At 36.9% G+C, this 23932-nt stretch overlaps 1 protein-coding gene across 1 annotated transcript in view; it reads right to left on the reverse strand.

The window, feature by feature from the left end:
- The window catches only part of TMPRSS15 (transmembrane serine protease 15), a 173861-nt gene that overhangs the window by 32650 nt on the left and 117279 nt on the right, over positions 1-23932 (reverse strand). The window contains exon 19 of the mRNA XM_072432165.1: positions 5177-5272. Within this exon, the coding sequence (XP_072288266.1) occupies positions 5177-5272 (96 nt within the window). The remainder of the gene's footprint in view (positions 1-5176; positions 5273-23932) is intronic.

Consider the following 23932-nt stretch of genomic DNA (forward strand, 5'->3'; position numbering starts at 1 on the left):
ACATAAAAGAATTCAAAGTTCCAAGTTGCTTTTGACCAACAGGTGGAATTTTTATCACATTGCAGCTCTAGGGCTTTGATAATACAGCCACAAAGAACAACATACTGAAAGGCAGTGCAGTTAACAGCAAGCCATTAGTTTGGGAATTTGATTTCGCCAACACAGTCTGTTGTGTTAATCTCCTCCTTTTTCTCTCTTATCAGCACCTAATTGAGCTAAGTGAAAATAGCATCACAGCTCCTAAACTTAATACACACATCATCTTAACAAAATCAATTTTGTAATAAAAGGAGTACTTGCTTTTACGTGAACAAGTCAACAATTCTTTGGGAACAATGGGTTCTAAATCGAAATTCGACAAGTTTGTCACACTGATGTGGACAGGGTGGTTTCCATGGATACAGATAAAAAAAGAATGTATCCTTATCAAGACTACCAAGACTTTTTAAAAATGCTTATCCTTTGAACAATTGATAGATTACATACTAGAGAAGGAAAAGATAAAAGCCAATAAGCTAACATTATTAGACTGAGCTTGGAAATAAATGAGAGCTGCTGAAAGTTTTATACATCACCACATATACTATACATTGCGTATATTTTGTTTTATACTATAATATGTGTGTATCTTTGTAATGTAAGTGTAAACATTTTAAAGATATTAGTATGTATTATAATGATAATATTAAATGCCTAACAAAAGCCTGCTAGTGTCCTGGCTGTCAGTGCATTCCATGCCTTATGAATCACTTTGTAAGGAACAGTGGCATGCACCTACAGAGTTGATTTACTAAAGAAATAAAGGCTGTTCACTTCAGACACTGTGTTAACTATTTAAAAACATGCAAATGAAAATCCTGTTATATAATCCTAGATATTCAAGTTAATTTTTTACCACGATCAGTTGGTCAGAGTTTGTAGTTGGTTAACACTTCCCTAAGCCCCTAAACTGCTTCTTTGGATAAGACTACATATAGACTGCTGCCTACTGTCAAATCTGGTGCTTTATCATCAATGGTACAGGTGGTGGAGTGGCTGTCAAGGTGCCAGCTGCCAGGAGCCTTGCAAGAATGCTTGTTCTTGCTACAGATCCAAACCTTACCTAAGCTAAATGAAATATTGTGTGTGAAGATAATGTAGGCAGCCTAAACTCTCCTAAAGCAGAATAAATAAAGATAAAACTCACCTTTACCCTAGCAGATCCATCCAGAGGTTCCCTGGATTGGGTCCCCCGTCCAGAATTCCACTTTCAACCCGACGCAGAGGACGTGTCGGGTGCCGCCATTTTCTTTTCTCTTCTTCTGCCTACGTCATCCAATCTCACACTGGCGCAAGATCAGGTGACATAGATGGGGAGAAAAAGAGTGCCAATCTCACTGCGCATGGGTGAGACTAGCATGTTTTTCCCTATTGAAGATAAAACTTCTTCTGCCCAAAATTAGGCATGCGCAAAAGGAGCAGCCTGAAGCCTCCTGCGATCCATGACTTATGTATTCCAGGAGGCTTTGCACTCCCAATCTGTCTTTATCGCCACCACGATAAAGACAGAAGGGGAGGAGATTTACCTTTTTGTCAAAAAAAAATATTTTATTTTTTTTTATTTTTTTATTTTTTTCGTCTACTTATTAAAACTTGAATTTTTCCTATTTAAGAGAATTTAATGGAGAAAAATGGAGAAATGTAAAGTGTTTAGAGTTTGCATATCGCTTAGCAATTGAGGAAGCAGATTAAAGTGGATGGGTGCAAGCAACACAAGCATGACTAGCCTGATGGACATTCCTAAATACCATTTCGGGCCCATTGGAACATAGACTGACTCCAGCCAAAACCCAACCTTTGGTCACAATTGCACAGAGAACTAGTTTATTACATGTTATGCAGGATGCCTTGTTTTCTTTTGAGTTTTGTTTGCAAGTGCAAGCTCTATATTTTGTAGCTTCTTTAAATTTATTAATTGGTGGTTTAATTTGACAGGATAGTGGTAGTAATGAACTACATTTATTTCAGACTTTTTTTTTTTTTAAACTAAATATATTTGATACACTTTACCAATTCAACTAACCATGGTGTTGTGAATCCAGGATTCATCTCCGCCAACAATATACTTTTCCATTCTTGGAATCAAATATATCAAGTTCATTAGGTTTAAATGAGACTTGCTGTAACCTTGCTAGTACAGGGTTCAATAGGCTGCTGGAAACATCCCTCAGGGATTTGGTCTATACGGACATGATAAAACTAAGCAATTGCTGCAAATGTGTTGGCCATTCCACCACATATCAAAGGTGCTCTGTGGGATTGAGATCTGGTGATTGTAGAGGCCATTTGAGTTCAGTGAACTTACTGTCACCTTTAGGAAACCACTTTGTAACCTGGTGTGTTATTCTGCCAAATCAGAAGATGGGCACTCTGTGGTCATAAAGGACATGGACAGTGACAGTACTAAGGCAGGCAGCGGTATTTGTTTATACAAAGGAGCCCAAAGTGTGCAAAAAAAATTTCTTCCACACCATAACTCCTCCAGCATCAGCCTGAACCTTTGATATAAAGAAAGATGGATCCATGCATTCATGTCGTTGACCAAATTTTCATCTTACCGTCTAACTATTGCAGCAGAAATTGAGGCTCATCAAATCAGGCAATATTTTTTCTGAACTTGTCTTGGTGGTTATGTGAAATATTGCCATTCTATCAGCTCGAACCAGCCTAGGGATTCTTCTCTGACCTCCAACATGTACAAGGGAATTTTGCCTAGGGAAGTGCAGCTCACTGGGTATTTTCGCTATTTGGGACCATTCTCTGTAAACCCTAGATATGGTTTGAATAAAATTTGAGCAAAACAGGAGTTTCCAAAATACTTAGACCTGCCCATCTGCTACCAACAGCCATGCCACTTTCAGTTACTTAAATCACCTTTCTTCTCTATTCTGATGGTTAGTTTGAACTTCAGCAGGGCATCTTGATATTTGCATTGCCAAGCAGTTAAACATCTATCTATGAAATATCTAATAAATAAACAAATTAATAAATAATATAATATAAATATATATATTTATATTTGTCCACTTCATTAAAACTTGAATGTTTCCTGTACAAGAGAATGTAATGGAGAAAAACAACATTTGAACATTTAACTTACAACTTGAACACATTTATTTATATCTTTTTACTTGATTTGTAAGTCAAATGCAATTCAAGATAAAATATGCAAGCAATAAAATATGCAAATGCTGAATATTCAGAATTACATGTATTATTCCTTTATTCATGATTAACTAGAACAGACAGTCAGCATTGTTCCTAAATACATTCTGTGGGATGCCAATTTACAAAAGCAGATACTTAGTAAGAAGGGAAAAAAATCGGCTTTAAAAGGCTGCTAGATTATGATTCTTCTTATATCCCCAAAATAGGTCATGAATAAGAAAAAGAAAGAACATAAGGATAAATGGATGATATATAGAAGATGAATAGAAGGCATGTACTCTATAGATAGATAAAAATAGAAGTAGTTATAAGATATAATAAAAGAATCATGTTATGATTTCTTCCACATTTGAGAAAAAATGAACAAATTTTATTCTAATGTTGTTTCTGCTGGTTGTTGAAAACTATTTTTGTTGAAACATAATGTTCTTATAAGCTTGAATTTAACCTGCTGAAGGAAGGAAGAAAAAAAAAAGAAAGATGGAATCAAAAGAAGTTTAAAAGAAGGGTGATGAAAAAAACTCATCAACATAAGGAAGGGATGGCTAGAATGAAGCAAAGAAAAGTTGCAAAGGAAGAAAAAGAAAATAAATGACAATGTAATAAATTCAGAGGAGATGGGGGAGCAGAGGATTGGGGAAGGTTTAAGGGCAGTAGTGTGAAGTGAAAGGGTGAAGAGGTGAGGAAAGCACAGAAGAAGAAAGGAGGGGAGGTGGGGATGGAGGTAGGAGCCAAAGAAGACCAAGAGAGGTGGTAAATGGAGAGAAGAGGTGGGGAAAACTAGGAGAGCATAGAAGAGCAGGGAATAAGGGAAGAGGTGAGGAAGACACAAAAGAAGAAAGAAGGGGGGGGGGGGGATGGAGGGAAGAGGTGAGGAAAGCACAGGAGAAGAAAGGAGAGGAAGTGGGTGTAAAAGCTGAAGAAGACCGAGGGAGGTGGTAAATGGAGGGAAGAAGTGATGAAGACTTGGAAAGCAGGGAATGGAGAGAAGAGGTGAAGAAGGGGCACAAGAAGAAAAGAGAGGTATGAAGGGAAGAGGAGAGGAGGGGATAGGACAGTAACTGGAACAATAGGATAGGATATGAACAGATAAGATAATTATGAAAGAAAAGGAGAGGAAAGGAAAGAAGAGAAGAGAGAAAGAGAGATAAAGAAAATATATGAAAACAAGACAAAGAGAAGCAGAGTCCCAGAAAAAAAAACACTACCCAGAACAATAAATGAATAATGTAAATGCATATATATATAAAATATATAAAATACATACATTTAGGCATACTTTGTAGCATATGCCCCTGTAATTGGAGTGAAAGAAAATATTCTCCAATCCACTGCCAGTGTCATAAATAACCTAGTTTTATATTCACTTTAAATTCTTTAAAAACAATGCATTGTAAAACCCCTGAAATCATTTTTGTCAATGGATGAAACAGGTTAAGTGCCTGGCGGGCCAGTGATGTCACCATTGTCAATATATATATCGGAGGCTTAGTCTGTCTGCCTTGTTTAGGGCAAAACCACCCCTGACAACCTTCTACTAATAGGAAGTCTAGTTGGCTGAGTTCCTTAACTGAACATGGTTATATTAATATGAACAATAAAACCAGTAAGTTCATTGAATTTCTGGTAATATTTATTGAAAAGGAATGTTAGTGAATTATAGTGAATATATATACTAGGGGCAGGGGGCTGGCATGCAAAGGCAAGGAAGACACATGAAAAATTAAGCACCTAAGGGTTAAGCTTTTTACTTAGATTTTTATGCATATGGTGGACAATGTTGTATCTTTTATACTATGACAGTTTTCCAAAAATTAGATTGAAACAATTTGCAATATATTACCTGCATGCAATTTTGTAATATGTATTGTGCTCCCTGTATTGCACTGTAACTTGTCAGCAGATTTTTATCAATACATTGGTCGAACACATTGTTGATAAAAACAACAGAATAAATAATGGTCTTTACCTTAGATGAATACTAATGGTACCATCACCAGCACCTGTTAACAGTGCAAATGGCCCAGTCCAGGTCGAAAGTACAGGTGACGTTCTTTTCACATTTCTACAGTAAAGAAAATAACATACTTAATAAACAATATTTCATATGGGAACATGGTTATCTATAAATGTGTATATTATCAAATATGTAGGCACAGCATACATTTTTTTTTTTTAAGACTTCCCCTAGTAAGCTCTTCTGGGAAGGGTCCCCTCTTCCTCCCTAGTCACTGTCTGTATCTGTCTGTCATTTGTAACTTCTATTTAATGTACAGTGCTGCATATTATGTTGGCGCTATAAAAATCCTGTTTATTATTATTAATTAATATTATTATTATTATTAATATTATTATTAATAATAATAATAGTCCTACTAATTTAGGTGACTGCATGTATGACAGTCATGAGGACAGAAAAGCAACAAATACAAGAATGTGACCAAGGCTCTAACTTTTCTTTGTTCTGAAACTGTGCGAAAAAAAATTAAGAATATATTTTTCTGATATTCAATCACTGAAACACAAATCAAATGTCTGACCCACTCCTTAGAGATAGCTATTCCTGTCCCAGAGAAACTATGACTTGTTACAGACTAATTAAACTATACTCCGATCATAATTTGAAAAAATACTTTACCATTAACACAGCAAAAGTTTTCATTAACATTTCAAAGGTACTTAAAAATGTTTCCAGCAAACTTTTCCTAATTACTAGACAACGAGGGCTCAGCTAAGAACTACGCTGGCTCTGACAAGAAGCTTTTAACCCATGCAAAGCCAGATCATTTCAACTATTTCTTTTTTTCCAGTGGCAGATTTTATACAAACATCTTATTCTGCAGAAAGAGAAAATTCCTGGGAGCTCTGACATGTCACTAATCCTAACCCAGTGCAGCCCTTGAAGATAATACCACCCAGATACATATAAGCTTAGGTATAGGAAAATCTGTTTCATTCAAATAGAGCGTCCACTATTTTCCTTAGCTAATAAGCAGTAAGTCTGCTTGACATTTACTAAATGTCTAAAACTGTAATATGTCAGATGTGAGGCTTAGAGATTATGCACTGACAGATTTTAAAAACGTTTATCTATATGACTCAACTTGATGTACGCTATTATTATTTTTATGTAAGTAGACATTTTCCTAAAAAATAATTTATTTTGGGATTATTGACTGGCAAAAACAACGTTAATGCCATCATTTTATGTTCTTGTTAAAGTGTGTGTGTCTAAGTAAACTTCTGTAGTATTATAAAGCAAATAGAGCAGTTTCTGCAGTAAAGGGTTGCTTTACAATGAACCATTGTTGTATGGGTACATATGGAAATCACTAAAAGAAGGTCTCTATTTCTGATCAAGTCAACCATACCCTCCTGCTTCCCAGTCCTACCCTTTTCCTTTGGATTTCCAGAATGTATCATTTGTTTTTGTTCTTTCTCTTTCTCACTACTCAATAGACTGAATGATACCGAGTGTTTCACTGACACGATTACATTAACCAAAAACCAACTACAGTTCCTATATTAAGAAGATTGTGGATGAATTGTTCCACAGAGCTTGCAACTGTATACGTGAAGAAAGGAAATGTATTTAAATTATTGTTTGAAAATGTGTAAATCTGACTATGAAACTGTGACAAGGTTTCCTTTTCATGCTAGGTCCTATGTCGTGCATTTAACACACATATTTTAACATTGGTTGTTTTTTTTTTTCAGACTTTGCCATTTTTGGGCATCTAAACATACTATAGCTTATTCTTGGAGAAAACAAACTATAACCTGCATGGCTTTTAAAAATATACTGCATGGTTTTAAGATCAATGAACAAGGTTTAGACTGATTCTCACAATACATTTTTGAAAATCTTGACACCCTAGATTTCTTCAGGTCTTTCATTTAACACACATGGATAATCTCTGTTTTAACATCTTAGTGTGTTTTAATTGTTCATTAATAATTGTAATAGCTATCTATATTTTGTGCATTTTGAAATATATCCACCCCATCCAAACCGGTTTTACAGCTTCAACTGTAAAATGCCCTATAAAAAAATACATGCAGAGAGTTTTTCAGTCACCTTAAAGTGAACATCTTTTTAACCACATTTATGGATTGAAACACCTAAAGGTAGATTTTAAGGCATTCCTAGACTAATGAATGTCTAATTATTCTGCACCACTTTCAGCATTAGGGTGCAAAGACTGTTCCAAAAACTTTGGAGGCCTATATGTACACATCAATATGTAGAGTAATCTCATCAAAGCCTGGAGGAAACACTCATTTCTGCAACAGAACTGATAAACCTTACACCTTTATACTAATTCCAGAAATAAGTACTGCCCCAAACTGTGACATATATTGTTGAGATGCGAGACAGATAAAGCCTGAAAACATAACTATTAAAATTTTATTAATATTTTTCTCAAAATATAGTTAGGACTGCTTTAGACATTGTTAACACAATACAGTATTTAGGATTATTTCTGTATGAAAAAGATTTGATACTGAGCAATCACTTGTTATAACTTATGGGGACCTTTCATTTTAATTTCATAATATTTTTTATATTCTTCTGCAGACTCATCTATGCCACATGTTAACAGCTGGAAGTGCACACACTGCAAAAGCAACAACCAAAAATTGTTTCTTGTTTTAGTGAAAGTTTTATAGAACTGTTTACTTGGGTAAGATACCTAAAGAATGTAATTGAAATGTTTTTGAAAAAAATAAAATTATGGATTTTTTCATATATATATACAAAAACATTACAATATAGCACACATTATTTTGTTGCTTATCCATCCTAGTTGTGTTATATGGCTCTAGGTATTTGGTATAAACAAATTCATTTGTTTGACTCCTTGTAAACCATTTCTTATTTAAACTGCGTCCTGATCCCCAAGGGCTTGACATAAAAGTGGATGTAAAAAGGAAGTATGTGTATGTTATGTCCCATTTCCTTAGGTCTACTGACAAGCGTTGCCATTTGATGGACACCAGGTATTTTCTAAAACTTCACAATCTTGGTGAAATAATTGATTGGACTTCTTTTTTTTTGTAACAGATCAATGTGCGTTAAATGGTCCCTAGTTTATGAAACGTCTCTTTTTTATTTTCAATTTTTTAATTGAAAGAAAAAAGTCTAACACATTTTAACATTTTTGTACAGAAAAGTAGAGAACAGAAGAAGAAAGAACAAAACAAAAATAAAAATAAGATAGAACACTTCTTGGTTTGGTGAACAAGAAACAAACAAAAAAAATCGGCGTCTCCTTCGGCTTGCAGTAAATACAAATCCAACATATGTAACTCAAAACATGAAGCACTAACTATGTTGTAATTTAACCAATTATGTTCATCGGAAAATATAAACACTGAGAAAGAAAAAAGGAAAAATTCTGAAAAAAACACTAGAAAAGATATAGAAAAATAGTAAGGGGGTAAGGGCTGGGGGAGGAAAGACCCGAGACCAAATATAACCATTATTAATTGCTGCGGTAGCAACAAAAAAGAAAAGAAATGTTGAAGTCCCCTGACAAATAATGGGTGATCCAAGGCATTCAAATCATATGAAAAACTCCCATAGAATCATTTAGCTTGGCAGCCAAAAGTTTGTTAGTAAAATACCAAGTTATCTTATGATTTACTTGTTTTACAGTAGGGATACTCGAGGACCAAGCCTTCAGAAGTGTTTGTTTAGCAGCAGTGAAGATAAAGTTAAGGAGTTTAAATTGGTGTTTCATACAATTTTGTGGTTTTAGAAGCACTAAAGCTTCATAGGGTTCTTTTTTCATATGTTTTCCCATAAGGGAATATACAAGTTGATAGACACCTATCCAGAACTGTTTAATACGTGGGCAGGTCCACCATATATGGTAGAGCATGCCCACTGCACCGCATTGTCAGAAACACATGTCGGACACATTAGGTTTAAAACTTGCCAATCTAACCGTTGCCAGATAACAGGGCATAAGGAACTTATAATTAGCTTAATAAAAACCAACATGGGTAACAATGTGCGCTGCTCTATCCCAAATCTGCTCCCATTGGGAGTCGTCCAATGATCTACTGATATGCTCCTTCCGCCTGGTCATGCAACTTGGTTTATCATTCACTTCTGCTGAAACTAGAGAATGATATATTAATTAAATAATCCCTTTGCCCAAGGGGTCTCTATAATATATCCCCTCAAAATAGGTATGCAATAGGGGATTAGTTGTGTATTTAAGTAGAGTCTGAAGAAAATGATGTAGTTGTAAATATGTGAAAACACATGAGGGTGGAACATCAAAATTAAATCTAAAGGATGCAAATGAATGCATTCCTGTAGATATAATCAAATCCCTGGTCCTGCAAAAATTCCTGGCCAACCACTCATGAAATGAGGATGGTTCCTCAAATCCTGGTAAAAAATGTTGGGTTATTCACTATGGATGCCACCAAAGTATGAGGTGACCTCAAAGCACCTGAATATTTAAAATCATCCCACACTCTCAAAGAGTGCTGTGTAATAGGGCTATCTACCTTCTTGCGCAAATTTGGATGGATCCAAAGTAAAGTATCCAATGCAATATGGGACAACTGATATGCTTCTAAATCAACCCACATGGGTTTGTGGGCTTTAGCATGATATGCAGACAGAGAAGCCAATTGAGCCCCTCTATAATAGTACAGGATATTTGGCATTGCAAGCCTTCAAATGGGTCCGCATAACATTTATTATAATGCACGGAAAGACCAGATAATGAAGAAAAAATAGTAGTACTTGGGTAGGATTAGGCAAAAAAAGTATTGGATTTGTGAGAAAAAGAACTACATCGTCAGCAAAAAGACACATTTTGTGATGATATCCATCCACCTCTAAATCTGTGATATTCGAATTGGACTTTGTTATTAAAGCAGGGGCTCCATTGCCAAAGCAAACAACAATAGTAAGGGTGGGCATCCCTGGCACGTACCCCTGGCAATTGAAAAATATGCCAAGCAAAACCCTGCATATTTTACTGCAGCTGTAGGTTCACAATACAGCGCCTTACCCAAGGTAAAAAATTAGGACCAAATACCAAAGTGCTAAGTAAAGTAAAAAAGATACTGTCCAATTTTTGCTAACTGTATCAGGTGGAATATCCTACGAATATTATCTCCTTTGGAGGATAAACCCAACTTGTTCCTTACCTATCAGGCTACCAATCTCAGTGTTAAGGTGTGATGCCAGGATTTTTGATAATAATTTCACATCTAAATTAAAAAGAGAAATAGGTCTGTATTTTGACCAAGAACTATGATCCAAGTAATGCATCCAATGTAAATACTTGCTGTCAAAGTGTCTGGCCTCTGGCATACTCAAAAATTTACTCAAACTTCCGATGGGTCTGCAAAATTTCGTCAAACCGATTTTGTGAAACCATCGGAAGATCAAGGAAATCATTACAATCCCTGGAACTAAATTAACTCTTCATTCATTATTGCAGCCCTGGGAATCCTCCTGTTTGCGATCCCCGGCACTAGAGGTTAATTATCCTCTAGTGCCCGGTAGGGATGAGCAAGAAGGCCTCTGACAGGGCCCTAAGACGGAATGTGGAGAGCATTACTAACTAATCTGGAGCTGGGTACTGGGCAGGTGGCAGCAGTAACAGCATGAGGAGGACCTGATGGGCCCTGAGATGGAGCAAGGACGGCATTAGTAACTGGCATCTAGAGCTGGGTACGGGGCAGGCAGCAGCAGTAACAGCATGAGGAGGAGGCGGTAGGTCCTCAGACGGAGTGTGGATAGCATTAGTAACTGGCATCCAGAGCTGGGTACTGGGCTGGCAGCAGCAGTAACAGCAGGAGGAGGAGGAGGTTGGCCCTGAGATGGAGCGTGGACAGCATTAGTAACTGGCATCTAGAGCTGGGTACTGGGCAGGAGGCAGCAGCAACAGGATGAGAAGGAGCCCGTGGGCCCTTAGACGGAGCAAGGATGGCATTAGTAACTGGCATCTAGAGCTGGGTGCTGGGCGGGCAGCAGCAGTAACAGCATAAGGAGAAGGTGGTAGGCCCTGAGACAGAGCAAGGACGGCATTAGTGGTTGAGGCCATCACCTATATGGACAGTGTAGAAGCTGTAGCTATTGGAGACATTGATGTGTAGGGGACTGCCTTTCCTATCTGCTAGTTGTAACTTTGTAAAATGAAAATAAGGTTGTACAAGTGGCCCTAGAAAGCTCACCAGGATATAAGAAAATGCAGGAAGTACAGGGGCAGCATTGGTAACTGGCATCTAGAGCTGGGTACTGGGCAGGCAGCAGTAACAGCAGGAGGAGGAGGTGGGCCCAGAAACAGAGCATGGACAGCATTGGTAACTGTCATCTAGAGCTGGGTACTGGGCAGGCGGCAGCAGTAACAGCAGGAAGAAGAGGCAGTGGGCCCTGAGAGGGAGCATGGACAGCATTGATAATTGGCACCTAGAGCTGGTTACTGGGCAGGTGGCAGTAGCAACAGCAGGTGGAGTAGAAGTTGGGAGCTGAGACAGCATTGGTAACTGGCATCTAGAGCTGGGCATGACACTGGCGAAGAATGCCACCCCGAATGTTGCGATAACTAGCGGAAAAATTCAACCAAGGCAGGCTCAGCTGACAGGATGCTTGGTGATAGGCGGCCACAGACTCAGCACAGGAGCAGTGTGGGTTCACAGTGGCATCTTGGTTGGCCTAGTGAGTCCTTGTGTCAGTCAATCAGTGACATCTGCAGTGGGGATATGATAGTTGTTAGTAACCCATCTTTCGTTCATTTTCAAAAAGGTGAGGCAATTGACATTTTCCGGTGACAGTCGTGATCGATTGTCCTTACCACTCAGCTAGTGGCAGTGAAGGTTCCTTCAGACAGAACACAATCCCGGGAACGAAAGAAGCTTGATGGCATACTGTGCCAACTGCGGGCAGATTTCAATCCTGTTGACCCACAAATTAATAGCGTCACTACTGTCAGGACAGGCATCCTCCTCATAACTGCTGTTGTCAACACCCCCACCAACAGCCAGAAAAGAGCAAACATATTTGCGCACTATGCACTTCATCCGTTCTTGATGGTTATGCCCCTGCACGTCACTTGTTTGAGGTGGCCGCATCAAGTTTTGTCAGGCATCCAGAAAATCACCCCTGCCCTGGCCTACACTTTTGGATGTGTGCTGCCTGCTGCCAGCACTGCTGATGCTGCTGCTGCCGCCGCTACAGGTGGATACTGTGGAGGCGGTGTCCGTCTGAGCTCCCTGTGTGGAATGTGGTGCGCGGAACTCCTCACACAGCTGGTGGCATAGTATTCTGCTCAGGCAGGTCACCTTTTATTTCCTTTGTGCCGGGTTAGGTAGAAACTGTGTCATTTTGTCTTTGTAGCAGTGATCCAGAAGGGTGGCCAGCCAGTAATCATCCCAGTTTTTGATGCTGCAAATGCAGGGGTCCCTCCGTAGGCATCGCAACATGTGGACACACATATGAAAGAGGGGTTCCCTGGGTTCATCCTCCTTCTGTTCCTCAGTAGGCGCCAAAACATCTTCCTCCTTATCTCCTTTTATTAGGTTATGGAAGGAAGCACAATGCTGTACGGCCGTAGCTGCAAGGCCAGTAGTTTGGCTAGACATGAATTGAGTTCAATGACTCTATTGTTGGCTGGGCCCATAGCCTGATGCCTTGTGCAGAACACTGGTAGAGTGGGCTGAAGGGACTGGGAGCTAGAGGAGCTGAAGGGGTCACTGGAGTACCCATCTTTCGTCGACAAATGCCGCCTGATGCCACAAAACCTGCGGCCAGAAGCTGATACTTCCTCGCAGCTTGAAGCCTGCTGTCACCAACCTCCTGAGACATAGTAGCAATGACAGTTCAAGGTAAAGAAAGAGTCAATGAAGGTGGAAGAAGAGATGATGACGTGGTTGCACCTACTTCAAGAGAACGCAAGTACCGCTCCCACTTTGGTTTGTGGTTGTTGCGCATTTGGGAAAGCAGGGATGTTGTACCCAAATGTGATCCAACCTGTCCTTTGCGAATCTGCCTGAGGCACAGGATGCAAATTGCTACGCACCCATCATCATCTTTCAGCCTGAAAAAAAAGGCCACACTTGAGCAACCACTCTGCTGCTCTTTTTATTTGCCTGCCTCTGCGTCTGCTGGGTGCCCTGCGTCTGCTTCTGCTCCATCTCCCCCACGGTCACATCGTCTCTGACTGTTCCCCTGCTTGTGCCCACTCATCTGTGTGTTCTTTGGGACTCACATGAGGCAAATTTGCAGCCCCTTCTATCCCCAGTCTGTTGCTGCTGCCTTTCTTCTACGTCTGTTTTGGAACTGCTGCTAGCCCTTACACGCACTGGTGGTTCCCAGGTGACATCACGGTCATCATAATTTTCCTATTTTTATCTAAGCCATCCACTGATGCCGAACCTTTGCCTAGCAACTGCTGACCACACTCTCCAAGGGTCTCAAAGTCTGGCTCCTGCTCTGAAATTCGCAATGACAGAACCTCAGGCTGCTCGTCAAACAACAAGGAGGAGTCATCGGGAGGTACAGGCACAAAAGCAACGCCAACTCCTGTCTTTGCTCCTGTCACGACTCTGCTGGTTGCTGCTGCTGGTGCTGCAGAAGAACCTGCAGTAGAAGAAGAGCCTGCTGTACTTGAGGGCACTAGAGGTTAATTAACCTATAGTGCCCCGGGATCTCAGTGGATTCTCAGGGCTGCAATCGTTCATGCAGCCCTGGGAATCTTCCTGTCTGCAATCCCTGGGCACTAGAAATTAATACATTATAAATTATCAGCTTGAGCTGATAAACTCTGGACTGAATTTTTCAATGCCACAATTAGTAATAATTTTTTTTAAGTTTCTCTAAAGAGCAAATTTGAGACTTTTTTGACAAAATCGATTCTAACAAAATCACATTGTTTATCCCTAATCCCTATACTAGTACAGCTTGCCAGTATTTTTATGTATTGCTTTCATCCACAAGCACTGTTTAAGGAGCACAGTCATTCCCTAAACTCCTACAATCTCATTCCCCCATGTGTTCTTTCTCAAATTTGCACTTATGTAAACACTTGCTTTCATTCTTTTTTTTTTGCCATTTACATGTCCGTGCAAATGCTCCTAGCAGTGTCAACATTCATACACTTCAAGAACCTTATTATGTTATGAACTTCTCAAAACCAACATTGAGATAGGGAGGATCCAAGTATATGATTCAATGGAAAGAAGAAACAGCAACAGAGACTCTTTTGGGGCTTTCAGAATTTTTTATGGTTTCATTTTGTTTTTTTAAAATAGAAAACAAAATAATAATGATAATAATTAATTTAATGATCCCTGATATTTTTAATGACATTGACTGCATTGGGTTAACCTATAGTTGGCTGTTACAATATAGTTTCAAAGAGATAAATGTTAACATGTTAAAAAAGTGAGTAAAAGATTTGGAAACCTTACAATTTCACTCCTGAATGGAAACATTTCCCCTGGTTAAAAATGAAATAAATGGCTTGAAGCTGTACAAAATTTTAAAAAGACAATGTTAAGATGAATCTTGAAGGTCAAATAATGAAAACTCACATAAGGCATTCACTAATAGAGAAGATTAGTTTGAATATTAACAATTAATGAATTATAACAGTTCTGTAGTTTTACTAATGTTTAATTCCCTTTCAAGTTCTCTATTTTTTTCTTCAGTAATTAAATATTAAAATTGGAAGTAAAAAAAAAAAAAGAAAAGAGGAGAGCTAATTATATATTTAGTTGAAGAAATATGTTAAATTTGTCCATTAATCACAAAATGTCCACTTACACCAAAGAACATAACTGGTTGCTACTGATATTTTTTACTTCTCAAGCAAAGAAAGATGAAAGGAATAAAATAAAAAAATGTAGGACTCAGGGGTCTCAGTTATATTAATACTGGCTGAAAATACTTGTATAAAAAATGAATACATATGTGAAAATAGTCATCTTTTTTAATAAAAAAAAGTTTAATACAAGCATTTGGAGGCAATACTTTTGGCTTTGATATGTTACATCATTTTTTGTTAAAAAAGGTGTTGTTATATAGTTGGTGTTGTACTATTTAGAAATGATACTTCTAAATCCCTTCCTAAAAAATGAAAGTACTTGTATTAGTTTAACTGTGAGGAAGTTCCCTGCTTATTTAAAATTATGACATGTCTCCGAGACGGGTGTTAAAAATTCCTTGTTCATTATTCAACTATCTATATTTCAAACTTCATGCTTTGAAGGTGTATCCCATAATATAATATAAGCAGAAAGTGGACTGACAAAGTTTTAGACCAAAAGTTTAACTTGAAAAAAGAAGCAAAAAATTGTTTGTAACATATATTTTTTAAATTGCTTCAATATATCACAATTTTAGTAAATTAAAAATGTAATTTCTGGAATCAATAATTTTTGTATTTTAATACATTAATGACATATGCATATTTATGACTACTCATATTCACATTAGCTGGTATTGACCCAATCAGTAATTTTTAAGACACAAATGGAGAAATGGAGCAACTGGGCATGAAAAAGGGACAGGAGTAGCAATGGAAATTAAGAATGAACTTTCTGATATGAGACATGATGTGGAATTTTTAATGTAATTGAGTGTTTTGAAAGTGTATACTATGGTAAATATACTTTTGTACAAAATAGAACAATCTATTTAAATAAAAACAGAATTTAAATTAGATAAGCTAGAGCCAAATAATTAAAAAAAGAGCAGCCCCAGAGTTTCATGACAGATACAACTATCTCTCTAACAACGGAACTACTATTACAGGACAAATCTGCAATATGAATCTTGGATAAAACTGGGAGCCAATAGAATTGATTCATACAATCAAATTTACAAACTCTACAAAAACTCCTGGGTATTATAATAGTAAATGAGCTACTGCAGATAATTATTTGATTATTTTTCAGAATGTTTGTTTCAAAAGCTTTTTCTGCGTGATTATCAATGCTTAAACTGAGGGGGATCTGGACAGAAAATTGACATTTTCTATGCAATATAAAGCTGCTCATTTAAAAGCCTATATCCTACATAACGGATCCATTATTCCACCAACACATTTTTTTGCCTCAGGCGATGATTATCTTTTGTGTGTACATAGCTTTTGAATGTGGGGGAGCTTTGATGACTCCAACCAATAAATCATGGATATATGCCTCCAAAGATTTATTCTTTGTTTATCTTTTCTACCAATGTGTGTTTACTTCTGTCAAAAATTCTGCATTTGTGCTTAAAAGAAGCAAAAATTTAGACAATGCAATGAATACGAAATTTACAATACCAACACACTACTATGTAAAAGTAAAGTTGGCTTTTGGAGCATCATTTTCTATAAAAAAAAAACTGCAGCTGAATGAGAAAATAAAGATATCAGTTAAGTAACCAACTTATGTTTCTTGCTCAATAACTTTTTTACTTGTTTAGCTGCTGAATCATTCCAAACAACTGAGCCCTTTGCCAGTCTTTAAAAGATCATATTTAATAGGGATTTATGGGGCTTTTTGAAACTAAAGACATACAGAGAATTGTAAATACTGTGGTTAGTAGTGCAAATATATGCATTTGTATGATATTAAATATTTTAAAAGGTTTCACATTTAAAGAAAAGAGAGCAGTGAGGAAAAATCTATGAAATTAATTTAATTAATGCAATGTGGAAAATCAATCCTTTTAAAGATTATTTACTTCAGCGACTTAATAGTTACCCAGATTTTCCCTTTATTAGAAATTTTAAATCTTTTTCTTTAAAAAGGTTGAACTTCGAACTGAATTTAGCTTTTTAGGATAAAATATAGAACTGAGCTACTTTAATAACGGGTTCTTGTGTCTCTCAGGGGCTCCTGATGTGAAACCTTTATGTTTGCGTCACTATATCTGCATACATGTTGAGTCAATTACTAAGGCCCCACTTTTTCTGTTGGATTACATCTACTTTATGTCATGGAAAATGCTGCTTCAGATGTAGGAGAAAATGAATGCACCTGTAGATGAAAATGTTGGATTCTAAATGCCTAGAAAAAAAGAGCAAACAACTATGGTGTAGTGTTGTCATTACTGATTTGCTGATTAATTAAACAAAAGAATTCTAATTATTTTGTTATTTTTTTTAACAGGACCACTTCTGTGGTTGAAGTTTTAGCTTTAGTTGGAGGTAAATATCTGCATAATTTATGCTTTCAGCCTACTTCTGCAAGTAGACTAATATTTTAATTAATAATAATATTATTTTAATGCTGGTATACTACCTAGTAGCCGTATAATAATCACAAAGAACCCTTCTCTAATCATATAAGTCTTTAATGATGTGTAAAATGGTTGTCTGTCTGCTATGCAGGTTTACCTTTATCATTGGTTTTATTATTTATACTATTATAACCTGATTACAAAATACAGAATGTCTACTGGGTGGTGAATGGGGATTATTAAGAATTCAGTGTTTAAGTAACACTAATTCACTTAGGGTAAATGGTAACAATTATCTTACCCAGTCAGGTATGGTTACTTGCATTTAATACTCCCAGAGCCCAACTTTGTTCCAGGGTGCCAGAAATTAATTGATTTAGCACATAATAACAAATGTTTAAGGTTAATCCCCCATTTTGGCACCACTAGTGTATTGGTATATTAATAGTTAAAACCACACTCAAAAGTTTGTTGTACAGGGGTTGTTTGAAGGGATACATGCCATCATGACCATTATATCTCAGCAACTTGTATTACCGAACGACTACAAGACCGGTCCCCTGTTGAGAAAGACCTGAGACTGCATTTCTGTAACCTTTTATCTGTTAAAATTAAGTCATTTTTATTTTTCAAGCTTTTCCTTCTTTTGTGTATTATTATACTAGTACTACATGTAATGTATAATTAGTTTGTTGACAGTATGGGATTGTTGCATTTGTTGGATGAACAGTGCCAGAAAATTGGAGATCTTTTAACAATATGAGCATTGTACTACACTAGAACTACATTGGTGGGAATAGTGAGATTCTTTATTTCAGTTCACAAGATCAAGCAATAAGCGTTAAATGTCATCATGACCCTCAACACCCTGTAACTTGGAGTTCCATATGATTGCAGGTCAGGGCACCTAGTGAGAAATAGACAAGACCTGAGACTGCATTTCTGTAACCTGTTATCTTGTAAGTAAGCTTTATTTATTTATTTGTTTGTATTGAATTATTTACCTATTACTATGTTAGGAAATGTAATATATATTAGTTTAAGATTGTGGGTTTTCTTGGATGAACAGTGTCAGAGAAATGGAGAGCTCCTTAAGATTTGGTCATAAGCACAACAATAGTCGCGGTGGTGAGATTCTGTATTTTAAATCATGAGACCAAGCATGAAGCATTAAACCTCTTAAACCAAATATTTGCTGTTGAATAGAATATAAACTGTGATTAGGCTTTGACAATTCAATAGTTAGAATACCAGCTGAATGCCCTGTGTACAGGGCTGGGTAAAGCATCAATGCTATTTAGTTAAAAAAAAATTCAAAAGGTAAAAACTAATAAAGCTAAAATCAAGTACAGCACATTTGCAAATGTTTATTCATCATGTTACCACATAAAATCCTATGACCTTGGATATTTACAATTAAGAATTTTTTAATAGGTTTGGCTGTATATACATGAAGTTACAAATTCATATGTGTTATTTAATTTTGTAAATATATTTCATACACCAACCTAAATAATAAATAACTTTCCCCTGGGGATACTTCTCCTATCACTAGTCAAAGTCTAATGTATCGTATTAAGGGGAAACACAATTTAAATGACAAATAAGGCCCATGTTACATAGGATAAGATAGATAGCTATGACTGCAGCATTAGAAAAGATTGGCTTTTTGATATTTTGGCCATCTTGCATTTCCTTTTAAATAAATAATAAGTTATTGCATATATCACAAAATAAGGTAGGGTTGTATAAAAGCTAGAGTCATTACTTGTACTATTCATTAATATTGAACTATCATTTAACAATGATAAACCTTGGCATTTAATGGGACTGTTGCTTCTATGTTCTCAAAAATGAATGTAATATCAATTGGCTATTTTATGGACCCATGTCCAGAATCCCTCACAGAAAGCTCATTAGAGTTGTTATCAATAGGAGGACAGATGAAGTGGCTCCTTTTCTTGCAGAAACTCCCTGTCATTATCTAACATGACCTTCTTCTACACAGCATAATACAAGGTAGCCATTCACCTCCCTATTGTATAATTTCATCCTATTTATACTTGGGCATATTCTGTAATGAGGAGGTCCGCAATGTCACAATGATTTACAATTGGTTTATTTATAACATACTTTGCAAATTTAAAAGACATTTTATAATAGTATTTGGTCAATTGTGCTAACTAAAGCCAGAACTGTTCCCACATGATGATATTAGAAGGGGTACTTAGATTTATTAGTAAAAGTTGCATGCATGACATACAATCATGAAGGTATTTATTAACAAAAAAGGAGTATTTGAATTTGACCTAATTATAAGAAGAATATCCTTTTTCTCTTAACAAAATATTAAGTAAATATCCATATAGAACCCCATTCCAGAGGCTCCTACTGGCCACTCCAGCCATCACTTGGTTGGAGTGCACATGCAGTGTTCGGTCATATAGTCCAACCAATCGTTGTGAAATGAAGTACTCTATCCTTTGGCAGACAATCTCTCCTGTGTTTTAATAGGCATAATGCCTGGTTTAAAAAACCTGGCCCATGGTGCTCAGGCTGGGGCAATTAGGTGGCCATGTGTTTCACATCAGAGGTATGTATGGCTATTGTCACAGTAATAAAAAGAAACAAAAAAAAAATTATTTTAATTGATAAAAGTTAATATTCTTTAAATAATTATGCATGTTGTTCGCTTTGCACATTGAATTTTCTTTCTGCAAGGTAAATTTTTACATATCCTAAATACAGAATAAGATCAAGCTAAGTGAAAATTACTTTGCATACCCAATTATATGCAAATAATCTTTTAAAAAAACCTTGGTTTTTGGTAACACTAAAACCAACTTTACCTTATTCACTAAGTTGGGTCAAAACTTAATTTTGTGGCACATAAGGTGCAATTGTCCCAAATTTGTGCAAGCAAAAAACATTTCTAAAAATTAAAGAATACTGGGTATTCTTTGTAAAGTAAAATTTCACAAAGCTTTGTTTCACTACTTTTTTTTTTAAAATTAGGTCAAAACGCCTTTTACAAAGCAAACATTGTCACCTCTTTTAGTAAATCCCATTCATAAATTTAAAAAGCTTAACTTTTTTTAATCTAATTTAATTTTCTTACCTCTAACTTCATTACAAAATGGAAGATGTAGTGAAGACCCTATCTACTGACCCATTATATGTCATTAAAACTGGTTGGGGAAGAGTAAGAGTAAAATCTATTACTGGTGAAATCTAGGGAGAGATAAAGCAAAAAAAATGTTCACAGAGCCTTCTATGCTTTCGATCTCACCTAAAAAAGACATATCTTAGGGTCCCAGCTTACTGAGTGGCCTAAATGAAAACAGGAGAAAGGCAATTTAGATCATCTTCTATGGTTCTGCTCTCATATACTTATATGATCGATTTTATGGCACATGTCACTGGTCATGGGAGAAAAGTGACTTTTTCAATAGCCTTATTTCGTGTTATTACCAGAGCTGAGAAAACTGTGCCTAGCATAGCAAGCTTCAAACAACCCTGCATCCTAGCAGCGAAAAATGTATTATGACAAATTGGACAAAAATACCTACATCTAACTTAGAAAACCTAAATCCTTGCTCTCAAATATGCTTGACACTTCTAAAAATATTAAGGATGAGAGTTTATTTAAAATTTGGACCTTCTTCCAGACTGAAAATGAGCCCCAAGACCAAACTAAAGAAAGAGTATTCATATTTAAAACAGAACTAAAATTCCACTTCCAGAATTCCAGAATCCACAATCAGGCTGGTCACTATTGCAGAAAGGGACAGACGATGTTCCTTCTACAATAGTCCCTCCTATCTGCCTGATTGTTCAAGGACTTAAGCTACGTACACACTTCCAATTATTATCGTCGGAAAACGAACGACGAACGTTCCTGCACGATATATACGAACGATCGTATAGCACCGATCCTGCACATAGAGGTAACGACACGATCGTTCGTAGATATTGTACACACAATAGATACGATCGTTTAAGCGATAGAGGAACTATGTGCACGACAGGAAAGTGAACGGACGTTCGTTCATCACGCATGCTCTGAACATGGACGATCAACGAACGACCGTACACACGAACGATGTTCAACGATCGTCGTCCAATCCGATCCGCCGGTCCGGTCGTTCGTTTCCAACAACTTTCCTCGTTCGTCGGCGTCGTTGGTTACTTTTTTACGAACGATTTTTTGCCCAATCGATCGTTCGTCGTTCGATTGGAACGATAAAAATTGGAAGTGTGTACGCACCTTTAAACAGAAGAGACTTGGAGCAATCAAGCAAGATACCCAGCAATCCCGGCTTCATCTGCATTTGCCAGGAATGGACTCCTGTACACCTGCATGGGAGTTACATCAACCTGATCCAGCCAATTAGAAAGGCCGAAGACTGTCCACCAGAAGTGAAGAAAATAGAAGATGGCTATGCCTTGCAAGGGAACAGGGACAGGTGAGTAATGTGGGTTTAGTTCCACTTTAAGAACACATTACGGTATCACAATATGGTAAAGGTGAATAATTCCTTGGATTAAGCTTTGAATGGAGACATAACCTGACAATGCTATAATCATTTTAAAAATCATTACCAGTTAATATGATAACAACCCCCTGAAAGTTGGGACATATATCAACAGATGTGTTGACTATCCATAAATATGCATTTATGGTCTATAATAAAGTTTCAACCAGGCTTCCATGGAACCCTAAGGTTCCTTGAGAAATGAGAAAATTTTTGCCTCTCAGGTCAGTTTAACTGACACCAATTATCTTTTTGGCTAAACAAGACAGTGTGAAAAGTGTGAAATTGTTCTACAGGGGAAAAGGAAATAGAACAAGTAAATCAATAATAGAAACCTTCTCTGGTTTTCTCCCAACGAAGACACTATGGCCACATAATTTGTCCTGGCAGACAAATGTGAATTATGTGGTGAGTTAAAAAGTTGGCTTATAGAGACAGAAATGAATATCTAGTTAATCTAATCTATATATATAAAACTGGATAGATGTGTGTATCTGTGTGTGTTCCACTATCACTCCACTCCACGCTTGGAGACATTTTAACCAAACTTGCCTTACATATGACTGAGACTCATGTGAGTGCACCAGTCATCTTTGTACACCGCTTTGCTATAGTCAGAGCCATATTTGAATGAACCATTGCTAGACATATGACTCAGACTTATGTGAGTGCTCCGCTGATCTTTGTACAGTGCTGTGCTATATGTCAGAGCTATATTTGGTGATCACTAGGAAACGCATGGAGACATTTCAACCAAACTTCCTATGTTCCACCATCACTCGGAAACGCATCAAGACATTTAAATCAAACTTGCTAGACATATGACTCAGACTCATGTGAGAACACTGCTGATCTTTGTACAGCGCTGTGCTATATGTCAAAGGTATATTTGCATATATGTGTGTATGTATTGCTCAGTGACCATGTGCCTTTTGCTTACATACTTTTATTTGGACTCTTTTACACATTTCTGGCCTGTAATAATGCCTTCGAAAAAACGTAAGTGCAATTAAAGTAAAAAAAAATTAAACAACATCGTAGACAAGAAAATCCAGAGAACAGGAATAGAAGTTTGGCCACGCTGCGCAAGAGAGCTACTACATCTAGAGCTTCAGAGACAGTACAACACCATGAGACCTGAGTGCAGGAAATGAGGGAAAGAGCTATTACATCTAGAGCTTCGGAAACAGTACAACAGTGTGAAACCTGACTACAGGATAACAGAGATAGAGCTACTACATCTAGAGCTTCAGAGACAGTACAACAGCATGACACCCGACTACAAGAAATGAGAGAAACAGCTACTACATCTATAGCTTCAGAGACAGTACAACAGCGTGAGAGATAGAGCCAGATGATCATGGACTGCACAACATTTTAGCTAAGCATTGGAAAGATTCCACTATGATCCACATAAAGACTACTTGCAGCATGCAAGTGGTACCATAGGAAAAATGGAAATGGTTTGTAGTTACTGTCAAGCCAAGAAGTTTAAATCTGAGTCCCCTGGTATTGCTGCAAAAAAATGGAAAAAAAACTTCCTGAAATGAAGTGATAGTGTAAAAAAAGGCTTTTGTTCCTCACATTTTTATGCAATCTTTGTTGTTTCATTTAAAATTAATTGTGGTAATGTACAGAAACAAAATTAGAAAAAAGTTGTCTCTGTCCAAATATTTATGGACCTATTTGTATATCCATTGAAAGGTAATTGATGTACCTTATGAAGTTTTAATTGTTATCTCTGCTAAGTAGAATCACCCTCCCTATTGATCCTGATAGTCACTGTTACAGAAACAGAAAGTGATGGTTAATACAAAATGTTACAGTTGGAACAAAAGCCCTTTAAAGGGGGACACATGCTGACAACTGTCTGAGAGGGAAACTTTGTTACACTTTTCTTTCACTTCTGGTTATGTCTTTGAGACAGTGGGCCAATTTATTAAAGCTCTCAAAGGCTGGAGAAGATACATTTTTATCAGTGAACTTC

The sequence above is a fragment of the Pyxicephalus adspersus genome, chromosome 1 (assembly GCF_032062135.1).
Source record: "Pyxicephalus adspersus chromosome 1, UCB_Pads_2.0, whole genome shotgun sequence".
Classification (NCBI taxonomy): Eukaryota; Metazoa; Chordata; class Amphibia; order Anura; family Pyxicephalidae; genus Pyxicephalus; species Pyxicephalus adspersus.